Consider the following 24970-nt stretch of genomic DNA (forward strand, 5'->3'; position numbering starts at 1 on the left):
ATTAATTTCCAATGAAGAACAAAGACATGAGTTGAATTCACACAGAAAACCTTTAGTATGCAACAGATGACTGTACAGTTTGACCAGTGAGTGGAGTAACAAGCAGGACACGGTTCGTATTCACGATGTGCTTTGTGATACAAGACTTGTGTAGTGACAAAAATGTGAAAAACTTCTCGTTGGCTTGATGCTACACACAGTGAACTGGAAATTACTCGGAGCTACATCGCTCTGGTCAAAGGCAGCGTCAGACTTGCACACATACAGGCTCAAGCAGTCATTCCAGTGTATAGACGTTGTCGCTGCATCTAAAGTGTAGCTGCCGTGATTTCACACTGAACAGTTTCTCAGGGATTCACACCTTTGGTAAACGAAGAGGAGTGGGTAGGAGTGGATGAGTCAGATTTTCTTAGCTCATGACATGGGTACCAAACCTCAACACACAGAAAGGAGTTTGAAGGAAAATTATTACGTATCAAATGGTTTCAGACCTTTTTCTTTTAAGACAAAGTTCTTGTACACCTGCTTATATTTAGACTACATGCAGGGTTCCTATGGCTTTTTAAGAGTGAAATTTAAGTTATTTCAAGGTACCTTAACCAACGACTTCCAGCCTTTATCATCACATCTAAATTGTTACTATAAATGCAACTGCAAAAAATACAAGTTTTTACCCACAGCCATCAATAAATATTGTCACTTTGGTTATTATTTAATTCTTGTGAAATACGACGCCATAAAAACAACAAATAAATATGTTGACGAGATGGTTTCATTTGAAATATTATACGATTTTTGGTTAACATGAGTGATTGTGCAAATGAAACACTGCATTTTGTTGAAAATTAAGCGTATATGAAGGATTTTAAGGTCGTCACGATACCAGAATTTTAAACATTATTCTTTTATCTAAAACGCTACTAGTGGGAAAACAAACAAAAACAAAAACGATACTCAATACCTCTTTTGATAGCATGACAAAAAGAAAACAAGTCCTAGGCACACAAAATATAAATTCTCTGTTTCTTTTTTAAAATTAACAACCTGCACACAGTGTTGGGCCTGAAATAGTCACTGAACAGATACCAACACATTTGTGACAATGTTAATATCTGGGTTAAAAATCTGATTGTAGATCTGTTTTTTTTAAATAATTGTGATATTTTGGAAATCAAATCGATTTAAATACGTAGTATAGGCAAAGTATCAAAGCATCGATAGTTTTAACAACTTTAAAGCTACAATACGTAAGAATTGGCCACCTGTTGAATTCATTTCAAATAGGGGCAGCATATCCCCAGAGTAGGCTAACAGTTAACTGCTACTAGCTTTATCCTGTTTATCCATGACTGTAGCTACTGTTAGCTTGTTAGCTCAGTTAGCCATGCAGCTAGCCGGGGTACCAGGGGAGTGCTGGTGTTTACCACGCTAGTGCAGGAGCTTTGGACAGCTGGTAGAAAGAGGTTTTCAGGCCGGGGGCTAGCTGGTTAGCATGCTAACTTACTTAGACAGACGTCAAAACTGTTATTTCTCAAGATTCTGTTGATAATTTTAGTTGTTGACTAAATTTGATCAAGCGTATTCCTAACCTTGAAAACATCCAAATCAAGCGCTTTCCAAACTTTCAAGACTTTATACAAACCCTGAACATCTAACATTTGAGATGTGGCTTCTTTTGTTCAATAAAAAAGGGTTTTAAAAAAATCTAGCAATTCTTAAAACTAAGGCAATATTTTGGCCTCATGTAGAATTGGCCCCATTATCAAGAACTTTAAACTTAACAGCCCTAGTGACAAATTTCCCACGTTTTCTCCTGTAACAAGCTGATTGGTATTGTAATAATATATCCCATATTATTACAATACTAACTGCCTAATCAAAGACAAGAGCAACACCCAGAACAGAGAGTGAGAGAGTGTTCCTATACGAGTTGACTGGCCCAGGTTGGTTTGTCCATGAACTGCATGAGAACCGTCTCTTGAGGTGTGAAGTTAAAAGATGCTCCTATGTGACGTCGGGTCGAGCGAGCGCGACCGGAGCGGCTGGAAGTTTGAGTCTCCTCCGCTGCTGGTGCACCCCTGCGCTCCGGCATCTATGTTGGACGGGGATTCGACCATCACCTCGTCCGGTAGCGGAGGAGCTCCCGGGTCTCCGGGCCTCAGGAGGCTGGAGGAGGTTGTAGATGAAACTATGCCGATGCTAGCACCAGCCCCAGAGGGCGAGCTTCCACCCCTCTGTATGGATGGCAGGGTGAGCGAGCCCGTCACGTCTGAAGTGGAAGGGCTCCGCTCTCCATCTGGGTGGAAGAGCACCGTGGAGTTGTTTGAAAACATGGTGGTGAGGTCGCTGGTTGTGCTCGGAGTGCTGAGTTTGCTGTCAGACGAGGAACTGGAGGCCCCGGCTGTGGAGTTACAGATGAGAAGTAAAAAGCTGCATTCAAAAGCAGAAAAAACACATGACAGAAACAAACAGATTTCATTGTGATCTACTCACCTCTGAGAGACTCGATCTTCTCATTTTTGGCCTTTTGCACCTCATCAGTGATTTTGGTGATGATGAAGTTTTGCGAGCGCATCTCCCTTATGGAGTCACACAAGGCGTCCAGGCCCAGGGGGTTCTCGGCCAGAATGTCCAACAACATGGCCGTCCTCTTTGTCTGCGTGGTCCTGCAGCTGATTTCCTCTGCGTCGTCCCGCGTCAGGATCCTGCGAGCGCGCAGGTAGTCGAGGTGGCGTTCGGCTCTAATCTTGTCGCAGAGGTAGTGCCGCAGTCTGGTCAGCACCTGGGAATCCAGAGCAGGTGGAAAAAGGAGAGCGTTGTGAGGAGTTACTCTTTGCAAAGGGCCTGAGGAGGTTATGGAGGAGGTTAAGTTTTTCTGAAATAAGGTCCCATGGGGCAAACCGGAAGGGGCGTGACTTTAGCTCTCTATATCATGATATGACAATTGTTGTCATTTTTTAATACTTTCCTTAGTCATTACATCCACATTACTGATGATTATTAATCAAAAATCCCATTGTATGAAATATTTTTTGAAAGATAGTCATCCCTACGATATTGTCGCACTGTCAATTTCGAGGTATTTGGTCAAAAATATCTAAAATATCACAGTGTGGTTTCAAGGCTTTTAAGTTTGAAGCCCCTTAACTCTGATGTTTTCTTTTTCACTGCTAATTATCTTGTGTGGCCTGCCCTTTTCCACCACCACTTGGCGATGCCTCTGCCTGCTCAGTCGTCTCCTGGATCCACACACTTCAATTGTATCAGATATTCTGTCCATGCAATTTGTAAATTGTGATTTTGTCGTTCTGTTCTGTAAAATGCACATCTACTGCATGTCTGTCCATCCTGGGAGAGGGATCCCTCCTCTGTGGCTCTTCGTGAGGTTTCTTCCATCTTTCCCCTGTTAAAAGGCTGCTTTTTTCTCAATATGGCAAGTTTTTCCTCACTCGAATCAAGGTATGTCGTTCACTGTACAGATTGTAAAGCCCACTGAGGTGATGTGATTGTGGGCTCTATAAATAAAATCGGTCTGATTTGATTTGAGGTCATACCGCCCTGACCTCGTTTTTTTTTCACTAACTTAAAATCAACTTAAAATAAAAGTTGAGGTTCACCTGATTTTTTCTTTTTCCACTTACCCCTCAGGGCTTCCGTAGGATCTGCGGGTTTTCACTAAACCAAAGGCTACAACAGGTAATGATAAATACAGCCTGAGGCAGGTGGTCTGAAATCACTTGTATACCCTGGTCTCCCTGTTACAGAGCTGTCTGTCCCTGTTTTAGCTTCTGCTAGTGTTTTAATAAGACAGACCGAGCAACACTGTGTTAAATCCTCCAAAGTCTGAGTGTTGATGTGGGCACAGGGAAGGTGTGGTGGGCTGTTTCCTCCGTTTACAGGCCTTTAACGCCAAACAGGGTCCACACAAAGCCCAAGCAGAGCAACAAACCTGTGTATATTTCACACAAACCTCACCTAATCACGATTATTTGTTAGGGAGCAGGATTTTTTTGTCAGAAATATCGTACTCACGTCTTTTTTAATCTCTGCCATTTCTTCTTCGGTGAGATGAGGCACATCCATCACTCTCACCCGCAACGTGAAAATCCAGGTGTAACAAACGACGACTAAGATAAGTTAGTGAGATAGTTATAACGACATTAACTACATTCATTGATTATTTACGAGCGTTAACAAGCGCGAGTCGTCATTATTTGTCGATAAAAGGAGCCGTATCGACTGTCCATTCAAGTTTTCTGCCTCAAAAATGCCCGGACTTCCTGATTGTGTCGAGGTTTACGTCGACACGAGCAGAGAAGAAGAGAAGTACGAGCCGGAGACAGAAGGGTCGTCGGTTTGATTTATGAGGTCAAAAACTAAAACAAATTTAGATTAAACAGCTCTCACAACAGCAGGCTAGCGCACACTTGTTCCACTTTCATCGTTTTGATCCGTGTTAATTGTTTAACAAGTGTCGTTCAATGGCTCTGATACAGGTGAAGTGCAGTACCGGTCCAGTCCACTGGGGGGCGCTGTTGGATCTGCTCACAGTTACCACACGTTTACACACAGTAGAGTGGGAAGGACAGTTACTCTGCTGGACATGCTGGGAACATGCTGCTCTGGAGTATTTCCAATAAAATATTAAATTATACTAAGTATAAAGTATAATTCAACATTTTATTGGAAATAAACTACTTCATTACGCTGTTTTTTTCTTTTTTTCCCCCATGTACTTCATGTTTTTACAAACAAACAGAGGTGGAAAAACAACTCAAATCTTTTACATAAGTTGTAAAAAGTACCCAAAAGCCAAGTGGAAGTCACCCACACAAATAGTAGCATACTTAAGTGAGGGTGTGCTATGTTGTTTTGATGAAGATATTTTTATCAGATGAGAAAGATCTTCATTGATTATACTTTTTAAGGCGAACGAACGAACGAACTAAAATAACAAACTTTGTCATCGTGTCTCAATAAACTAAATGAACAAACTGACCTTAAAAGACAACCCAATTTCACACTGCTTTACTTTGTTTATGTTTGGCGGATGGACCCTGCCACCTTTCTAGCTTCAAACAGTGTTTTCTGAGGACCTTATTTTCCTCTAAGAGCAGCTTTTTTAATTCAGTTATGGAAAAAATAAACACGTTTGTATAATTACCTCAAAAGAACAAGTAAAAGTAAAATAATGCATTTATCTACATTTATCCGAATCTGATTCTTCTTGAGTATAAACCAGAATCAGAAGCTTCCAGAGGGGAAGTTGTTGCATTACAGTAGCTCCTTCTTGAATAGAAATATCACACTATAGAGAGATAAAATAAAATATATAGAAGACAATGAGAAATAAGTTTGAGTAAAAATGGAATTTATAATAAGTATAATATAAAATAGCTAAAAAACAAAACAAAAAACAGTGCATTAAACTGTATGTGTCAAATATTTACATTTACAAAATAGAAGAAGTAGGGATGAAAGATATTATTGCAGCATGTAGTAGTTGACAGTAGTTAACAATAAAAGACTTTGTTACAAAGTATGAGTTTTGCATTGAAAATCTTTGGCTACCTAAGTGAAACTACAAGAAGTATTAACATTTTCTTAAAGTGGCAAGAGCGAAAGTACCCCTTTATTCAGTGTTATACTGAATGGAGGAAGGAAGGAGGCACTTTAATGTTGTAGCTGGTCGAAGTGGATCTGATTTTAAATACGTATAAGCTGATCATGTGTTTTGTTTGTAAAATCTTAATCTATAAAGTAACTAAACCTGTAAACTGGGCTGGATGTACAGTACATTGTGCCTCCTTGCCACTAGGGGGCTCAGAGGGGAAAAGAACATCAACTGCCTAAATAAAACTTTTACATTGAATAGTGTTTTTTAATGTAAAAATCTTTAAAAAAAGAAAGAAAAAGGATCTGATTATGTATTTATTATTTTTTTATTAATTTATTTTTTTAAACATACACAACAAAAGTGTTTTAGTGGTTTCTTGTCATTGAAAGTCAGGAGAAACAGGTTAATGTAAGTTTTCCATTTAAATATGTAAATCCAATTTGTCACACCTAATCATTCCACACATGGTTTTAAAGTTTTAAAGGCAGTTATAAAATTGGTGGTAACTGTTATAGGGGATTAGTAGACAAAGTGTGACTCAAAGCATGGAGAACAAAATGTCCTCATAACTTCACAGTGAACTGCAGTGCATGAGAAGAACCAAAGTAACGCTCCAGTAAACATGAAATAAATTGCAAAATGGCAAAACACATTCAGGATTTTCTCTCCCCTCTAATCACGATATGCCACGAAGTGTTTGAGGACGGCTGCTCCCCGAGGAGATTGTTGTCAGGCTTGTTTTGTCATGTCCTGCACTGTAATATGTACTGTGTGGCTGGAAAACACCATACCCAAGCAGTAAGCTATGCTAACTGTAAATCAGGCCACGGCCTTCTGTTGCTCACTTGAGGGTTTTTGTGTGCAATGATAATGATTTGAAATAGAGGGGAAACACAGGCTCCAAGAGCTACGTGGCTGCTGTTGCATCCCAACAATTTCTGGGGGAGAGCTTCAACAGAAAGATGCCCTTTAGATGTCTGGTGATAAAAGGTCAAACGGTGTGCGGACCAGCGTCTTTACACAAGGAAAATGTTCAAAGGCAACAAAGCATTCACAGAAACTGACAAAACGTGCCCACTTTCCTCCAGAAAAGCGTCATGATGATTCAGATTATTCCTTTTAAACAGCATGATGATTCAGATTATTCCTGTTAAACAGCAGAGAGCAGCAGAATCAGCTGTGAGAGATTCAGACGAACCCAGCGAAGAAAAGGAGAGTCATTTATAGAAATGATGTAATGAACTGGATTTGTAATCATGTCTGCGCAGCACTTTCAGACGTTACTGTCTGCCGTACAGTGTGTGACCCGCTCTCAAATAACAGCCAAAACAAGCTTGTCTCAGACCCATTGTGGTTTGACGACACTGGAAAGGTATTTCCATTCTCTGTTGCCAATCTTGATGCCACACAGGCGGTGAATCCCATATTGTGTCTATTTTTCTGTTAACAGTATCACAACATGACTTTTACACTCAGTTTGTTTCTGCCCACCCACCTTACCCGTTTGACTGCCCTCCAATTCGCATAAATATCATCCTAAATCACGCATTAATGAACAAAACCTCAGTTTTATGCTGCGCAGTATCAAGTATCATATAAATAATGTGGTCAACAAAGGTAAAAGCCTTGTCTCCCTGACAGGATAATCTCTCGGATGGGCATGTTACATAACATCTCTTTTCAATGAGGTAAATCCGGTTTAATACTTGCTATGGTTGAGCACAGGATGAACAAGATGAAAGAAAACACTCCAAATATGGACAATTTTAGATGTAAGATGTTTAATCCATATGGCTAATCTTACATTTTGGGAAATACACTTATATCTATTTGCTTTCTGGCTAAGAGTCAGAAGAGCAGATTACCACCGGTCTCTGTGGTCAGTACTTGAATCAGTGAACCTGACTTAAGTTTAAAAATAAGCCTGCCAACACCTTGAAAGCCTCAGAATTAATGAGTTGTAGCTACGTTTAACGTTTAAAGACGCTCTGGGAGCTATTGTGACTCACTAGCACTAGCATGTTTCTGCGCTGGCTAGCATGTTGGCGGTTGGCTTGGCAGCCATGTAGTTTAGGCCTACCAGTTACTCCCCATCACCAATCCTCCAGGGCCACATGTGCCAGCTGTTTCCCTCTGCTTCCAGTCTTTGAGCTAAGCTAGGCTAAACTAACAGCTTTCTGGACTTTCTCTGCATTCATGTCATAACGCAGTTATCATAGCTATGACTTATGGGTTGTAATTACAACTGAAATTTTTTCTCTGAAGCTCCCTCATATCAAATTGACTGAATACCAAACAAAGCTAACAAATATGGATGCTTCAAACAGGCCAAACACCATTGCTCAATGCTTTAAAATGTTCAATTTCAGAGAGATTTTTGAGTTTAAACCCCCGTAAAAGCAAATTGACAATCTGACTTTAAAGGTGCTCCAAGGAAGTTTAGATCGCTGTAAAGATCTTGATCTGGTTAGCGTGTGCACTTGTTTACTTTGACCGTTTCATTACCAGATCAAAGTTTCTTGTAGTACCTTGAAGAAAAATGAGAATTTCCCTCATGAAATCATTTAAAAAGTATTAAACTGACATTAATATCAAAGTTTATACATTTTAAGATACATTCACATGTTGCTCTGTGTGAATGGGACGTGGTTGTTGCAGGAACAGAAAGGGTAGATTTGGTGTAACATCCACAAACTGGTCAGTTTTACATGCAACTGTACTCCTTTCCAAGTTCTCCAGCTGCCTGTTATAAATCCGATATCCCTCTTACCTAACATGGTTCTGCAAATTCTTTATATTACAGCTTCGGAGGGGAAAGTTTCCACTCCAAACCACAACAGTCAGCAATTTCCAGGCATCTGTGAATGCACCGAGCTCACGCTTGTTTGCCCTTCATCTGCCGGAGCTGGCACCGACTCAAACTGGCCCTTGTAACCTCAGTTAGATAAGAAGGAGGCTGTGCCAGTCTGGTCTCTTGTTCTCACAGGTTATAATTAAAGGAAAGGCATTTTTTTCCCTGATAACTTCCATTGTTCTTTGATGTGGATATAAGAGGATGCTTTTTATCCTGGCAGCTATTTCAAAGAAACCTTCAATGTTCATCCTGAGAGGAATGTTGCTTCAGGCATCGCTCAAGTTTTCTTCTTTCTTTCTTCTTTTTTTCGTGTGTGTGTTTCTCATTCTGGACGCTCTCATTCAGACCGAACAAAGGATTCCAAGGGTTCAAGCATTCCAGGAGGCTCTCGTCTCCTTTTTGAAAATATTGAAGTCAAACAAACTCCTAATCTATCCACACCCTTGTAGGTGACTGACGGGAATTTTCGTCTGTGACTTTTACGTAAGAAAAGGTTAGAAAATACAAACGCCGATCACAGACAAGGTGCAGCAGTCTAAACACGGCTTCATCCGAGATAGAAATTCAGTTGCTCATAGAAATATGTGGCTTTTCTTCAATATTTATGTCAGAACTTGTGGTGCCCCGATGTTGAATCCCTCGTGGGGCTGCTCTCACATGCGTGCGGCTGATGATGAATTATTTGAGGTATCAGGAATGAAGGTGCCCCATTTTTTTTAGCCCTTTACGTAACCACATTTCACCAGTAGTTTCTTTCTTTTTTCCTTTATTTAACCAGGTTAAGTCTCACTGATATTAAGAGATATTCGCTAACAATAAATATAATTCAAAAAACTTAAACAGAATAAGCAAACTTTTGTAAACCACAAAAAAGAGGTGTAAAGTTTTAAAAGTATGCTAATAAATGGAAATATAAGACAGGGTTCGCCAACGCTTTTAGCTTAGCAGTTACAGTGAAGTTTTCAGCTTAAAAATGGGTGTAAATAATATATCTTAAAATTTATTTGGGATCTCTTGCAGCTGATGGAAAGTTGGTCAAAGTTTCTTGGTCCACAAAACATTTCTGGAGCAGGAGACTTGTAGCTGGAGACTTGTTTTAAGACGTTAAAAAACAACCGAAATAAACACAAGATGGCTCCTTGTAGCTTGTCCAGCATACACCAAGTCTCTGGAAGCCCTGAGATCCCAAATTGATTTGAAAAAACATCTTTTACACCCTTTTTCAGGATGAAATCTTCACTGTAGCCGCTAAGCTAAATGCGTTAGCTTGCAGCCGTCAGAAGTGCTCGAGCTCAATCACAATTCTTTTAAAAACGATTTGGGATCTCTGGATAACGCCAGACAAGCTGTCTGGAGCCATTTTATGTTTTCTTTTTTCCTTTTGTTTTTTCCATAAAACAAATCCCCATCTACTTCAGGTCAACCATGCGACGTTGTTTTGCTGTGAAGCTCCAGAAATGTTTTGTGGATTACAAAACTTCACCAGACTTTTCATCCACATGAGGGTGAGTAAATAAAGACTGAATTTTCAATTTTGGGTGAACTCTTCCTTTAATGCATAATGTTTTCAGCAGCCAAATATGTAATACATTGCTTGAATAGAAAATGTCATTAAGCCATCATTCACTTCATAGAAATAGTAACCGCAGGAAGTGGTTTACCTCATGACTGAGGAATCACTTGTGGTTTTACTTAATGATCACAGAACAGATATAAAAATGATGTTTAAATCGGAAAGAAAGTCTTGAAAGACTGGAAGTCAGACTGGGTGGTTCTTGGCTCGCTGAGTGAGACAAGAAGAAAGGAGGCGAGGGGGGGGGGGCAGCTTCTTATGGGCTTATGGGAGGACGCGTGGAAGAGCATTCCTCTCATAGTTTCGGGACACCTCTTCAGCCTGCGCATACGTCAGATCAGCCTGAGTGTATAAAAGGAGATGGGGACTCCAAAAGAGGGAGAGCAAGCAGTCGCCAACTCACTGCCAGGTCTGGTGTTTGACAGAGAGAAGAGATTTCTACTCAGGACAGAAAACTTGTGAAGATGTGGAAGGTTTTTGTCGTTGTGAGCCTCTGCGTCACAGTGGTGAGGAATAACTGTTCATTCATAAAGCTGATTGTTCATGTCTGGAAGATAACTTTTGGTGAGAAATATCTGATGTCTTGTTTTACCTCAGGTGTCAGCCTCATGCCCGAAGGACTGTCGGTGTCCCCCTGACACCCCCAGATGTGCAGCAGGAGTCAGTCTCATGCTGGATGGCTGTGGATGCTGTAAAGTTTGTGCACGGCAGCTCTTTGAGGACTGCAGCAAGGCACAGCCATGTGACCACACAAAGGGACTGGAGTGCAACTTTGGAGGGGTATATGGCTCTGCTAAGGGCATCTGTCGAGGTACAGTGACTCATTTTTCTGTTTTTTTAAATGAATTTTATCACTTTTCTCTTCTTATTTCAAACCTCACAACTTTCTGTTTCTCTAACAGCCAAATCAGATGGAAGAACGTGTGAGTACAACAACAAGATTTACCAGAACGGGGAAATCTTCCGTCCAAACTGCAAACACCAGTGCACTTGCATGGACGGTGCTGTTGGATGCGTCTCCCTCTGCCCGCATGAGCTCATGCTGCCCAAACTGGGCTGCGCCAAGCCCAGGCGGGTCAAGGTACCGGGACTGTGCTGCGAGCAGCTCGTCTGCCCCGAGGAGACAAAGACAGAGAGCTCTGCGATGAAGAAACACAGGAAAAAGCACAGCAAAGACAACAAGCCGTCTGAAGACGACCTCACCAACAGGAATGAGTTGGCTCCTGTGTGGAGAGGAGAGTCTTTACCTGGTGAGCAGTTTGAAACAATGCATCAAATGTCTGGATTTTTTCTTATTGCACATCTGTCTTCTTTCCCTTAAAGTGTACTAAACCTTATCTTTGTTCTCTGTTCAGCTTTCAAGAGCCACCCAGTGGGCCACATGATGGTCAGAGGAGTCGAGTGCGTGTCTCAAACCACAGATTGGTCCCCCTGCTCTAAATCCTGCGGCACTGGAGTGTCCACCAGGGTGACCAACAGCAACAACCAGTGCAAACTGGTGAAGGAGACTCGGATCTGTGAAGTCCGCCCATGCAACCACATGACCTTTAAAAGAATGAAGGTACATTCCTTTTTAATTTCCTATTACAGCACGTTTTAACAAAGATACATTCAAATAATATATTTATATATTGGTCTGTAATATGAGCATTATTTGTCGAATAAGATCATAAAGGTGCAATATGTAAGAATTTTAGTTAAAAACTTCTGTAAGGTTGTGATGTCACAACTATACAGTCACAGTGGCCGGTGCTTAGGCCTGTGAGAGCTGACCAATCAGAGCAGGCTTTTGGGGAGGTGGCTTTCTTAAAGAGACAGATTCAGTGTTCAGTCACCCAAAATAAAAGTATGACAACAACGAGCACGATATGGCATCTTTAACACATGCTCTTCATGTCTTCTCTCTACCAGAAAGGTCAGAAGTGTACACACACAGAAAAGGCGAGCCGTCCACTTAAACTGTCCCACGCAGGCTGCCGTAGCCTGGAAAAGTTCCAGCCGAGGTACTGCGGGTCCTGCTCAGACGGGCGATGCTGCAGGCCTCACCGAACCCAGACGTCACCCGTCCGCTTCCGATGCAGGAACGGCGAGATCATCAGCAGGATGGTGATGTTGATCGAGTCTTGCAAGTGTGACCTGAACTGCTCCGAAAAGACGGCTTCTCGTCACAGACTTTTTAATGATATCCACAAACTGAAAAAGTTCTGAATTCAAGAGGCAAAGAAAAATGTGCACTTTGAGGTTACGGACATCTGTAGGATGAATTTCTTGAACTTTATTGTTCATGGTTTTGCTTCATAACATTGGAGCTTCGTGGTTTGCTTCATTTTGAAGCAGTTTTTTTTTAATATTGTGAAAATTCTTATTTTTCTAGTTAAACAAAATCTGTTTTATACACACACTTCACATAACCTATTTAAACCTCTCTTGACAAGACATGTCACATGACTCAAGGAAATGATCTAAAAACTATGGCAGCTACTTTATCAGTCATTACACACATGTCGCCATGTTTCTGTTGATTTTCTGTACTGTTTCATTTTATTTATAAGGATTTATATTTCACACTTCACTTAAAGGTCCAGTGTGTAGGATTTAGGGGCGGAAATTGATTACAATTGTTAAAATAATTGGTTTATAATCACCTGAAACTAAAAATCGTTGTGTTTTCGTTACATTTGAATATGCCTTTTATAACTTCAAAGAAAACGGGTCCTCTTCCACGGGGTCCGCCATGTTTCTACGGTAGCCCAGAACAGACAAACCAAACACAGACTCTAAAGAGAGCCCTTTCATATTTTTTGTCTTTACCGATCATCATAAGAGAGGTTGAGGTGATTTTGTTTTGTTTGTTGTTATCTGCTACCTCACAGCTATGCCACTTAATCCTACACACTGGTCCTTTAATGGTTTGTTAGATTTATTCATGAGTTATCGTCACGATAATATTGGTATGACATCCTGTTATTTGACTGAACGCAGAAAATATGCAACACTAGTTCACTGCCAAACTGTCAATTTTATGTTTGAAGTTTTCACAAATAAACTCATAAAACGGCACTTTTCCAATTATTTTATTTTATTAAGAAAGAACCAAAGATTTTCAGGTTCAGGGCCTGCAATAATCTGGGAAGGGAAGGGAAGTTCTCAGGGGGTCTGTTGTAACAGTTTTCGGTAGGAAATGAGCTATACTGTTTCAACTGCATCTGGCTGACCCACTTCTGGGAGGACCTACATGTCACTGCATAGTTTTGGGAATTAGTGTAACGTAAACCTCAGAGTGGTTTTCCTGCTGTTGGACAGATGCTGGGCACACGCCACAGAGTTTTGTTTTATGAAGGAGTTACAGGGTATACAGAGAATGATCTAAACTTTCCACAGAGAGATTGTACCGTCGAATACCTCATTCACCAGCCTGAATGTGAGATTTGACTAGAATGACTGTGTGTGAACACAAATATTCAAGGATTATTTTCCAACTGTATGTGTCCTTCACACAATCTTTACAAAGTATGCATCAGTAAAGCCTTGTGTTTGTTTAAGATAACTGGCTCAACAAATTCAAAAAGGGTCATCCAACTTATTTGCATTAAATATGAACACGAGCTCAGGGATTGTCCATCATGGTGCTGACTCATAGTATCAGCCAAACTGCCAGAAGTCACGTCATCTTATTTTCCACCAAACAGCAAAGAAAAGCAAATTCCCAAAGTGTGCATAGAATTACGTAAACGGGCAAGACCAAGAGGGCAAGAACAAGAGCGAAGGAAAAACGGGGGTACTGACGCACGCAGAGATGAAATGGTTCCATCCCCTGACGGAGAGCACAATAGAGCTTTGTCTGTGAGAACCTGAGAGCAGCGCTGCTCACTCGGAGGGAAGACGTCCACAGCAAGGTCACATCAGAGTTTGGACGCAGGTCTGGACTCATTTATTACCATAGATACAACAGCAGAACAAGAACAAACTGTTTTTTTAGGTAAACTGTGATTGAGAGTTTAAAGTGGTTTGGAAAAATCCCAGTGTTGCATGTATCTCAGTAATTATGATGGCAAACCTCGAGGCACGAGCTTCACAGCTGACAGCCAAACAATCGATTTTCAGCATCTCAGTCCAGCTGAGGATCAGAACATAAACACATTCAATATTCAGCACATCACACATTTTGTTTTATGATCATGACAAGAACAGACACAATGTTGTTTTCAGCATCAGCAGGTTAACAGCAGTGTTTCATGTTCACATGTAGCACCATGGACAAAAAAAAACCTTGCAGGTAAACTTGGAGGGGTCATGTGCACCCCCATAATATTTGGTTTTTAAGCACGACTTGTATTGATTAATAATTGCTTTCATAATTGGGTGTATAAACAATTTGTGCAGCTTCAAAACATGGAAAGTTTGATATAGAGCCAGTTGCACAAAGACAGACCCAGTCTTACTTTGACTAAGGTAGACTGACGACTAAATGCACAATGCATTGTATGTAAATGAGTCAAAAACATGACTAGCAAAACAGTTCCACCTAGTGGCATGTGACTTTTTCCTATATGGCAAGTTTTGGTGTCTTGATTAATCATTTTAGTTAAAGAAATAATCAGAAAATAGATCCCGATTTGCCATTTTCAGATTGTTTGCTTTATCTGACCAACAGTCCAAAACCAACCAAAGGTATTTAATTTAAAGTGATGAAACAGAAAAGCCCTGTAAATGTAATCTCAACATTGAAATGGATAACAAAAGCCCAGCCACATTGTTTTAGGTGTTGAAGAGATACCGTAAGTGTTAAATTGAACTTCAAAGCCTCTAAAAGTTGATCAGTAATGTTTAAGCAAGAGAAAAGTCCTACTCAACTATCTCAAATCATTCTGAAATCAAGACTAGAAATTATGCAACTGACTCCTTATTATATAGGAATAAGACGAAGTAGCACCAAGACTTAACAGTACAAACTTTGCATATACGTATGAAAATATGTAATATGTAATGTCTTTTGGGACTTCAGCTAAAAATCTGTATCAAACATGACAACAGCAGATTTCTACCTTTAAAAAACAAAACTCCCTGATTCACATCTAAATATAGACAAACTCATAACCCTCAAACATAAGCTCTTGCTTACTAGTTTCATTCTCATCTTTAAATAAATTATAATTACACAAATAATGCGAAAAGATTAATCCTGTATCATTTCAGAAAATATGATGATCCAAAAGTCGATGTTTGCAGTCCCTCATCAAACATGGTCTTATAAGAGTTTTTGAGAAAATCCACGTAGTTCTGAATGCTTTGCTTGTGGCTCTCTGATTGGTCCAGGTTGAGCTGCAGGTCCTTCAGGCGCACCTCGAACTGTTTCTCTGCCTGCAGATTAAGATATGGACACATCTCAAGTTGCATCAGGGATGAATTCAGTACAATCTGAGCATGCGCCTTCACATAAATTTGCTTTACATGGTTGAGAAAAGCGTGATACTCACAGTGAGTTTGGTCTGGCGGAGAAGCCTCAGCTCATTGTCCCTTCTGCTCCTCTCAGCTTCCAGCTCCAGGATTTTCGTCTGAAGGGCCTCTTCTCTGGAAACAGCCTTGTCCTTTACCTTGTTGACCTGGACGAATAAAAAAAACGCTGAACAATGAAACGAACACCTAGAGTACGAAAGACTGGGCGTTTATAACATCGGCCACAGAAAATATAAACATGTTTCAACAGGTATGATTGTGCTGTGTCACATCAGTCAGATGATGTTTATATGTCAGAAATGATTACTTTAAAGTAATATCACGAACACTTCATATATATTTTTCTGTCATCATATGAGGTTTGACAGTTGGGATTGAACCTATGGTCCACTGATGAAAGCCATTGCATTTGCAGTCATATGAATGGGATGTCTGTGGTTACATTGCTGGCAAAAACCACAATTGGAGCACAGTTAGTGATGCTTTTTCCATCAGCAGGGAGTGTTTGGTCTGCCAGGGAGCGTAGGCAGACCCAATGCAACAGACTCACTCTTCAACTCACTTGTGAGTGAAGCAGCCAAACAAACAAAGAAAAGACTTTTGACTACAGACAAAGTAAAACATGTATGAATCCTGAGAGAAAGACGTTTTTAAAAGTCAGTGTGTTCAGCTCTCAATACTTTTGTAGCTTTCTGGCTTCTAATCTCTTTAGTTTCTCTCGTCCTGTTTGTACTTTCAAACATCTGCTGTGTTTTACGGTTTCATTGTGTTCACTCTCAGCTGTTTCAGGAGTCATGTTGAGTGACTGCTGGTGAAAACACAATGTTTACTGTAATGCTGCTTAAGCTCTTTACAATCCAAATAAAAAACAATGAATTTATTGTTTGGTTAACCTAACATTTAGCAATCTGCTAGACAGAAGCATACCACCAAATACAAAAAAGAAATGTTTTGTCATAGTTGTTTGTTGGTGGCATCATGTGGATTTAAGCCTTAACTACAACTCAAATCTCTTTCATTATCACTTCATACTCAGACGTCCACGTCTCTGATCTGTACCTGCTGTTTGACGTCTGATAAAGCCGCCTCCAGCTGCCGGCTGAGGGCCTGACACTCTGAGGAGCGCTGATCCAGCTGCCGGTTACTGTAGCTCAGAGCTTCCTCCTGAGCGGCGAGCCTCCGTACCAGCTCCAGGTTCTCCTGCTGCAGCACGTCCATTTGCCTACAAATGCACGTTAAACAATTTCTGCTTTTGAATCTGTAAAAGGAGACGGAAACATCTGACATCTAGACAACAGAGACAAAAGGATGTCTTACTTGTGGAGAGAAACCACTTTCTCTCGTAGTTGTAAATTGGCCTCATGAATCGACTCTTTCATGTCCACAGACGATCTCAGCTGCTTCGTCTGACTCTCCATCTGTATTTGTAAAATGTTAAATTCAGAATCACCTGTATTGATCACAAGTGACTGGAGGTGATATTTAACATCACATGCAAAACTGGATACACCAACAGCCCATTTAATGCTTTTTGCCACAATCACACAAACACAATATGGGCAGTTTTCAGGATAGAGGACAGAAACACGTGGGTGATTGAAAAAGGACTCACACAGCAGAAAACACTCACAAATGCGTACGTAGGTAAGGATGGTTGCAACCTAATCAATTCCACTGCAGTGAGAGTCTTTAAATCACAAACATCAAAACGAACTCACAGCAGGACCAGAACACAAGATGCACATGGGGTTGTACTACCGCCTAGTGGTCAGATGAAGGAAAATGACTGCATTTCATTCTCTAACCACCGCAGCTCACGTTTCACACCTGAACCTGCAGTTGCTTAATGGACTCTGACTTTTCTGAGCACTTCCTCTCCGAGCGTCGCAGGTTCTCCTGGCACTCAAAGAGACTCTGCTCAGCAGCGCTCAGTAACTCGGGGTAAGACTCCAGTTCGTCGACGCGCCCCTGCAGCTCCTGCCTCACCTGGGCTCCAGAGGATGGCAGAATAAGTGTTGGGAATAGACAAATTATTAGCCTAAAGTTTCATCACACCCCTCGAAGAGATGCTCACAGATGCGTGTAATCCTTTAAGCGTGCAGAATGAGATTCATTCATAAAGATTCATCTTTAGACAGAGCTTTGCGTTGTTAGTCGAAGTGTTTTGCTGCCCAGAATAGTTTGGCTGAAAGCAGGTCCACGTGCAACAAATGTTACGCAGCTGAAAAAGTAGAAGTTAGATCTAACATCTCATGAGTAACTGGCCATTCAACAGCAGGAGAAACAATGCTGTGGAGCTGAACATGCTACAAAAAGCACAACATTTCTGTTACGATTTGCTATTAAAAATAACTAAAAACACACTGTTAAATATCTTATCGAACTCAAAACTTTATACGAAGAGGTTACCTTCTCAACTTCTGTATCTTTTCCATCTCGCATCGTCTCTGCCTCTCTTAAAACAATTGCATACTTTATCCTCAGATCGTCTATCTCAGCTTGAAGCTCTGCAACCTAGAAAAAAATAGAGAACAGTGTTATCGTGGTCGCCTTTTATCTTTTAAATAGTTAAAAGGCGGGTTGGAATAAGATGATATAATCACTATGATAATCCTCTTATCCTCTTTTTGCAACGCTGAGACTCAAACAAAAGCACAAAACATCACTTATTTATGGCAAAAGAAGAAAGGATAAAAGGATTAACAGTTGCCTTGAAATAAAGCACAAGTGCTTCATGTTCCCTGACCAGATGTCCAATGCTTTTTCCCCCACAGGTCTGATAATGAATTCAAATACACAAACAACAAATAATCATATACACCTAAAAATGCCTTATGCTTCCTTTCACATACATCACAGCAATTAATATGCCATACCATCTGCCAAGGAAACCCTAATTTTTCCAGGTTGGACTTCTAAAACTAAATCAAATAAGAAGGTAATGAGTAAAATTAATGAGCAGATGTCGACCTGATATTGGTGCTGATCGGTTTGATGTTTCCTCTCCTGAGCCGTGACCTTCTCCTCCACCAGCGCAGACTCACAATCAGCCAGCTGCTGCTCCAACTCAGCAACATATGTCTGCAATCACACACACATCAAAATACTTTTAGTCAGAAGCAATAACAGAGTACAGCTTTTGCACACCTGTGGATCGAAAGGTGCGTAGCAGAAGACCAAGGGCCAACAAAATCAGGAAAAAACTCCAAACGCTGTTCACTTCACTTGCAATTAAGTTTAATAACTGTTATTAAACTTAACTTCAAGTGAAGTGAACAGTGTCAAAATCAGAGAGAGAATGTGAGAGGATATGACAGATGTTCACAAAAGTGTTTACTACTTTTACAGTAATGACTCTCGCGTGCAAACTGTTTGGCACCTTGTACCTTGAGTTTTGCATTATTGGCGCTGAGGTCTCCATTTTCAGCAATGAGTTTTTCCACACGTTGCATCACAGTTTCGTTGGCTCGTTGGAGCTCATCCTTCTCTTTCTGCAGCCTCGCTGTCAAATCTGCAACCTGACTACATTGAAGATGCACATTTAAAATTCATAAGTGAAAATAGCTGTTTGTCATATTGATCTGTGGCATCTTGCGTGTGGAAAAGACAGAAAAAAGACAAACCTTTTCAAAAATTCTATATGACCAACGAGTTTGTCTGTCTCATCTGTGATCTGCTCCTTCTGTCGTCTCCTGGAGTCTTTCTCTAAACGTGCTTTGATCAGCTCAGCGTCCTGTTCTCCAACCAAGAACACAAAGTCAAAGAAAGATCCTGAACAAAGCGACTGCGCATTGAAAACACACAATCTTAAAAACAAAAAGAAATCACAGCTTTTTTTCATACCTTTTCCTTTAATTGCGCATAGCATTTCTCGATTGCTGCTTCAAATCTCTCAGCTCTTAGTTTCTGTGCTCGAGTGGCTTTCTTGAGAGACTCTTTGTCCTGTGCTGCCTTCTCAGTTAAAGATGTGAACGAGCCTTTCAGATCATCAATCTCCATCTTCTGCTCGACCAGAGTCCTCTCCAAAGTCTGGAAAAGACAGCACACCCATTAAGATGAGCTATGATATCACACAATTTCTTTAAGGGTTAGGCTGACAGAGGCCTTTGTACCCGCATCTGAACAGTCAGGCGATTGTTTTCGGCCTCCTTGTGGCGCAGTTGCCCCTGCAGGTGAGCACGAGTTGCCTCCACAGACTTGGTCATGTGAACTGCACTCTTCATGTTCTCCTGTGAAGAACAATATAGACAGATGCTTTAAAACGCACTTCGCAAGAACATCTATGTGAAAACATCTGCTGTGCTCACCTGCTCTTCTCTCCGCAGATCCATCAGTTCTTCAACTCTTCTTTCTGTCTGACTCAAATCTTTTTTTAAATGCTGTAGGAGAAAAATGACAGCGATCAGTGCATGATTTAAGACTGCAGCTTGCGTAATTTTACAGTTTTTATGCCTTATTATATTTAGTCAGTATTTAGTATAACAATTAGTCAACTAATCAATTAGTCGATAGAAAGAAATAAGTTGCCTGCGTTTTTGATAATCAGTTAATCGTTTCAGTCATTTTTCAAGCAAAAATATCAAACATTTGCTGGTTCCAGTTTCTTAAATATAAAGAATTGCTGCTTTTCTTTGACATATCTGATTGTAAATGAAGAGTTTTTAACTGTTGGTTGGACAAGAGAAGAAATTTAAGAAGTGTCTCTTCTGGCTCCGGGGAATTATAATGGCCATTTTTCACATTTTTTTGACATTTTACAGACTAAACAATCGATGGTGGAAATAATCAGCTGATTAATCGATAATGAGAATAATTGTGAGTTGCAGACCTACTACATTTTTGTCCTATCTTCCAATCTATACATTTATTTTGTATCAAATGTGGCTATGTTGGGAGACACAGCCTTGACATTCAGAGATCACAGACTACATTTTCAGCTAGTTTGCCACTAAAGCACAAAGCTTATATCATTTACACTTAAATTAGGTTATTTTCTTTGAGTCATTGCAGAAACGTAATGAAACACTCACCTCATTTTCACTCTCAGCCTGTGTGATCTTCTTCAATAAGATGTCAATTTGGTGGTTGGCATTAGTTCGATCAGCCTATGTGGAAAAACATCAGCTATTTAAAACAGTTTTTTCAAGAAGCCTTTACGACAGTCTTTCATTTGCTGTTATGGCCTACAGTACCACTGCTAACATAGATCCATGGCTAACTATCCCGAGCAACATGCAAGGTAGACATTTTGTCACCGACCTCTGAATCTTGGAGCTGTTTCAGTTTCTGTCGAACAGACTTATTTATTCGTCTGAAGTCCTCCAACTTCTCCAGCAAAAGTCCTCTCTGCCTTGAAATCCGGCGCTTATCAGTGACAGACTGTCTTGAATCCTTAGATGCAAGAAAAAAAAAAGTTACAATCATGGGTCATTACAGGGGCACTATGTAGTTTTGAAGAAGAAATTCAAACACAAAGTTTTCATATTTACAATATTAATGAGGTTAACACAAGCTCAGAAATATTTATCTTTTCCATAATTAAATAAACAAGCTGTTGTCAGAGGAAAATAAGGTCCCCAGAACGCTGTTTAAACCTAGAAAGGTGGCAGGGTCCGCCAAATATAAACAAGGTCAGTTTGTTTATTCAGTTTATTCAACCATCAAAACGCAGAGAGTTTGTTTAGGCATAAAAAAATAATCAGTCAAGCTATTTCTCTTCTGATTAAAATGTCTTTTTTTTCTGGGTTTGTGTTTGAACCCAACTTGATACATACAGCAAATTCATCTTCCATGGCATCTTTAAAAGACACAAGTTGTATGGCAGCAGAGTTGGCAGCCGCTTCTGCATCCGTCAGTATCTTCAGGAAAGGGCTTTTTCCATCTGCGTAATCTCCACGACTAAATGAAAAACAGGAAGTAGATGCTTTAAATCAGTTATGCTGTGACTGCTGTATGTTCAGCCTCACATGTTCATGCATCACAGGACCTCTCACCAATTAATATCAGCCTGTGGGGTCCTCGTGTGGAGACTGCTGCGTGCTCTGTTCCTTCTCCCCAGTTCATGAGAGCTAGCTAGGTCACCACAGCTCAGAGTGACATCCTCCCTGGTAGAGCTGAAACCAAGGGAGGGACTCTGGAGTTCATCCTCTGGAGACATGCCTCTTACTACTGACAAAACAACACATAGTAAAAGTCAGTGTTGACACACAGAGAGGGACAGGAAGTGAGCTGAAGACATGACTTTTGAAATTAGCTCAGTTACACTACATAACCTTGCACATTAGGACAGTAACAGTGGGTTGTCAAGCAGGCTACTGAGCTTACTCCATAGCAGCAGACAGTCAACAGTACAAGGTTAAGTGACTGCTAAGCTTCACGCTACACCAAAGACAGCACAAATTCTGTTAATTCTACCAAGTTAAAAACACTTTTATCAACATTACGGCTGTTAGACGAACGTATAATAATCAGTGACAAAACAAAGCCACTGAAAATGTAAATATTACTTACGCTTTCGCCTTGTGTCGGTTGTGAACGACGCTACTCCAAACCGAAGAGCCCCCCTCTTAAAGATCGAAGCGGATTGGTTAGCTCTGAGGCAACGTGATGACATCAGCACATTAGCTCGCTGCTGATTTGTTCCCCAAGGGCAAAGTGGGAGGGATTAAGTTTGATTAAAGTTGAGAACAGCCAATGAACAAGAGAAATCGAGGAGACTCGCTGAAACCATAGAAACGAACAGGAAGTTTACTGCCACGGTATCTCAAACTATTACGAAGATTGTTAACATTTTGTACATTTCTTTGCGTGAAACTCCAAATTCAGCACAGCATTGGGAAGATATATACTCAGACTGAAACTGAGTGTTATCTAACGTGTTTTGGTGGCGTAGTTTAGCGTTGCAAAGCGTCTTTAGTCAAAGTTAGCTGGGCAGCTAATGCTCGGCTGCTCTTGAGTGGACATGTTCAAAGCAAAAATACTCTTTATTGGACCCAATGAGGTACGTAAATTCCTTTAACCCACTGCAACGTAGCCTGTTTTTACTGTCAGATGTCGTCAGATAACTACATAATAGTGTCAAAACCGACAAATACACATGTTATGCTACTTCATAATTTTACTCAGCTACATTTCAGAGGAAAGTACTGTGCTGTGCTACTTTGCTAGTTACTACTAGTGATTTTCCAGGTTAATATTTTACTTAAAAAAATGTGAATACCTTTATAAGACATTGTTATAGATTAAACAACCTGCTGTAACAGTATATACATATGGTGAAATTAGCGCCACCTCGACCAGCTACAACATTGATATGCTGTTACACATTAAAGGAACAATATGCAACTTTTTAACCTTACAATAACAGCTTCAAAATCATGTTGATGGTACAGTGTCTTGTGATAGTATGAATGGTGTCTCTGTCTCAGCCATTTGATCTTTTAGGGGTCATCTGATTTTTCCTTAAAAATATTAATAAAACTTGAAAAAACCCCCCACAAAAATCCAATATAAAGAAGTGTGTCTCATTCAACCAGTATAGGAAGACGTTGTGTTGTTATGATGTAATGAGTGTTGTGTGTAGTTTGCACCTACATTACGTTTGACAAATTGTTACAGACCTGGGGTTTATTTTTACAAGTGAAACTTCACTTTTAATACTTTTTCCTGCATTAGGATTTTACTTTTGATACTTGAAGTACCTTTTGGAAACATAATTTCCATTCTTTTACTTATGGTTAGTAAACTTTTGCTTGTTTTTGTGTCTTGCTTGGCTTTAAGGCGTTCAACATTCTGACAATCAACTGTTGAACACAGTAACATTAAAGTAGAAGGTGAAACTAATTACATTAATGATGGCTCTGAACCTTTGGGTGATCCACGAAGCCATATGGCAGTCTTAACAGTCTTAATGAAGATTATTTATTCGCATTTGAGTTTCCTGCTGTGTTGTTAAAGTGGCTGACACGAAAGATTAATGCCACAGTGTCACACTACTCCACTTCACAGCAGGATGAAACACAGGTGACTGACTACTTATCACTAAGTGTCTGAGTAAGCCATGTCAGTATATCAGAGCCCTGCAACTAGAACATGTGCATCCAATAATTGTTGTTAGTGACACCTGTGCTTTTCCTGTTATGAAAAGGCAGCTCTTCTGCTGTGAAAAAGGCCCATTGACAGTAACATTAATTTACACATCAAAAGTAATAATAAAGATCGGCCCTTTTCGGAGTGTTTATATATAAGTGTGTGTTTATCCTTCTAGCACTGTGACTGATATGATTATTTTAAATTCATTCATGTTTTCTAGAGTGGGAAAACGGCTCTTGCAAATTTCCTCTCAGGCACAACAGAGAATGTGGGAGGTGAATACAGACCTACTCAAGGAGTAAGGTACAAACTACAAGTCAACGAAAGTCTTTCAAACCATGTGAAAGTTGAAATAACATGATCTCACAGATTGTTTGGTGCCTTATTTTAAAGTTTATGTAAAATCAGTTACACTCATTATTGGATTACTACATTTTGCCTTGGGAGGTATGAGAAAAAATAAATTAAGCCTTTTCTTCTGTTTCAAGGATACTGGAGTTTGAATCACAACCTGAAGGCAGTGGTGACAGCATGCCATGCGAGGTTGAACTCTGGGACTGTTCAGGAGATTTTAAGTAGGTTAAATGTCATAAACATAATTTACAGTTAACAAATACTTAGATATTATATATTATATAATACCTAGATGCAGATATATGCGTTCTTTTTTCGTACAGATTTGAATCATGCTGGCCTGCACTGATGAAGGACTCCAGCGGTGTGGTCATCGTTTTCAATCCAGATGTTCCTAGTCACCTCAGGGAAATAGAGACGTGGCATTCGATGTTTATCGCCTCCCAGAGCTTGCATGAAAACCAGTGTCTGCTCATAGCTCACCACAAGCCTGGCAGCGGAGTAGAAGGACGGCTGCCATTAGGTATTTCCACTGCAGGCTTCCCAAAGCTGTTGTGTGAGTCATTATCACTATTTGTGGGCTGACATGTTCATTCTTTTTGATTGCAGCCTCACATTTGAGCAGACTGCCGCTTATTCACTCCAACCTGGAGGAGGAACCGGAGGATGTGAGGCGAGCTTTCTGGAGATACTTGGGAAATGTTATTAATACAATGTCGGAAAGTCGAGAGCGAGAGGAGATGTCTATTATTACTTAGCAGCAAAGTAAAATATGCAGCTTTGCTGCAGGAGGAGTTTTCTGGTATCGGCAATCTTTGTTCGAATAAGACTCATGAACACTTCCCATTTTATGTCATTAATTATTCAACTTTGCTGTCATTCAGTTGTGCATGAAATCTTCTAAAACCTTTTGCAAACTTTAATGTTTTTATTCAGTTTTGGTTTATTACATCATTTGTAAGTCTTGTTAATAAAATATGAACTATGTCAGTCTGGAAATGAATACTCAAGAGACTTAAGACAC

At 40.2% G+C, this 24970-nt stretch overlaps 4 protein-coding genes across 5 annotated transcripts; 2 read left to right on the forward strand and 2 right to left on the reverse strand.

The window, feature by feature from the left end:
* Nucleotides 1–31: 31 nt before the first annotated feature.
* On the reverse strand, nucleotides 32–4506 carry bcl10 (BCL10 immune signaling adaptor). The gene is made up of 3 exons (XM_084369627.1): nucleotides 4033–4506; nucleotides 2494–2782; nucleotides 32–2401 (listed from the first exon to the last, which is right to left on the reverse strand). Exons 1-3 carry the CDS (start codon nucleotides 4081–4083, stop codon nucleotides 1992–1994), a joined length of 750 nt encoding a protein of 249 aa, XP_084225753.1. The 5' UTR covers nucleotides 4084–4506; the 3' UTR covers nucleotides 32–1991.
* Nucleotides 4507–10385: 5879 nt separating this feature from the next.
* LOC311266931 (CCN family member 1-like) lies at nucleotides 10386–13097 on the forward strand. Its single transcript, XM_084369626.1, has 5 exons — nucleotides 10386–10550; nucleotides 10642–10855; nucleotides 10947–11294; nucleotides 11400–11605; nucleotides 11956–13097. Exons 1-5 carry the CDS (start codon nucleotides 10509–10511, stop codon nucleotides 12250–12252), a joined length of 1107 nt encoding a protein of 368 aa, XP_084225752.1. The 5' UTR covers nucleotides 10386–10508; the 3' UTR covers nucleotides 12253–13097.
* An 862-nt stretch (nucleotides 13098–13959) lies between these two features.
* On the reverse strand, nucleotides 13960–22058 carry LOC311266927 (outer dense fiber protein 2-like). Of its 2 annotated transcripts, XM_084369619.1 has the most exons (17): nucleotides 22012–22058; nucleotides 21495–21669; nucleotides 21276–21399; nucleotides 20761–20892; nucleotides 20532–20606; nucleotides 19809–19880; nucleotides 19614–19730; nucleotides 19345–19530; nucleotides 19125–19234; nucleotides 18888–19023; nucleotides 18472–18582; nucleotides 17911–18015; nucleotides 17329–17487; nucleotides 16819–16919; nucleotides 16561–16723; nucleotides 15522–15647; nucleotides 13960–15405 (listed from the first exon to the last, which is right to left on the reverse strand). In XM_084369619.1, the coding sequence occupies exons 2-17, from the start codon at nucleotides 21656–21658 to the stop codon at nucleotides 15232–15234; spliced, it is 2055 nt and encodes a 684-aa protein (XP_084225745.1). In that variant the 5' UTR covers nucleotides 21659–21669; nucleotides 22012–22058; the 3' UTR covers nucleotides 13960–15231. The 2 variants fall into 2 exon arrangements, with proteins under 2 accessions (XP_084225745.1, XP_084225746.1); XM_084369620.1 differs by lacking the exon at nucleotides 17329–17487.
* A 161-nt stretch (nucleotides 22059–22219) lies between these two features.
* ift22 (intraflagellar transport 22 homolog (Chlamydomonas)) lies at nucleotides 22220–24949 on the forward strand. The gene is made up of 5 exons (XM_084369629.1): nucleotides 22220–22501; nucleotides 23813–23895; nucleotides 24081–24167; nucleotides 24270–24469; nucleotides 24556–24949. Exons 1-5 carry the CDS (start codon nucleotides 22463–22465, stop codon nucleotides 24702–24704), a joined length of 558 nt encoding a protein of 185 aa, XP_084225755.1. The 5' UTR covers nucleotides 22220–22462; the 3' UTR covers nucleotides 24705–24949.
* The last annotated feature ends 21 nt before the right edge of the window (nucleotides 24950–24970 follow it).

The sequence above is a fragment of the Pagrus pagrus genome, assembly GCF_965226575.1.
Source record: "Pagrus pagrus genome assembly, chromosome: 12".
Lineage (NCBI taxonomy): Eukaryota > Metazoa > Chordata > Actinopteri > Spariformes > Sparidae > Pagrus > Pagrus pagrus.

Excerpts from the sequence above, each read along its gene's own strand:
- LOC311266931 (XM_084369626.1), top strand. The coding sequence starts at position 10,509 with ATGTGGAAGGTTTTTGTCGTTGTGAGCCTCTGCGTCACAGTG. Across the intron at positions 10,551-10,641 it reads TGAGCCTCTGCGTCACAGTG|GTGTCAGCCTCATGCCCGAA; the intron begins GTGAGGAATAAC and ends GTTTTACCTCAG. Across the intron at positions 11,295-11,399 it reads GAGAGGAGAGTCTTTACCTG|CTTTCAAGAGCCACCCAGTG; the intron begins GTGAGCAGTTTG and ends TTCTCTGTTCAG.
- LOC311266927 (XM_084369619.1), bottom strand. The coding sequence starts at position 21,658 with ATGTCTCCAGAGGATGAACTCCAGAGTCCCTCCCTTGGTTTCAGCTCT. Across the intron at positions 20,607-20,760 it reads AACAGCTCCAAGATTCAGAG|GCTGATCGAACTAATGCCAA; the intron begins GTCGGTGACAAA and ends TTTTCCACATAG. Across the intron at positions 18,583-18,887 it reads CCAATAATGCAAAACTCAAG|ACATATGTTGCTGAGTTGGA; the intron begins GTACAAGGTGCC and ends GTGTGATTGCAG.
- ift22 (XM_084369629.1), top strand. The coding sequence starts at position 22,463 with ATGTTCAAAGCAAAAATACTCTTTATTGGACCCAATGAG. Across the intron at positions 22,502-23,812 it reads TCTTTATTGGACCCAATGAG|AGTGGGAAAACGGCTCTTGC; the intron begins GTACGTAAATTC and ends CATGTTTTCTAG. Across the intron at positions 24,470-24,555 it reads AGAAGGACGGCTGCCATTAG|CCTCACATTTGAGCAGACTG; the intron begins GTATTTCCACTG and ends TTTTGATTGCAG.
- bcl10 (XM_084369627.1), bottom strand. The coding sequence starts at position 4,083 with ATGGATGTGCCTCATCTCACCGAAGAAGAAATGGCAGAGATTAAAAAA. Across the intron at positions 2,783-4,032 it reads TGGCAGAGATTAAAAAAGAC|GTGCTGACCAGACTGCGGCA; the intron begins GTGAGTACGATA and ends CTGGATTCCCAG. Across the intron at positions 2,402-2,493 it reads GAAGATCGAGTCTCTCAGAG|CCGGGGCCTCCAGTTCCTCG; the intron begins GTGAGTAGATCA and ends GTAACTCCACAG.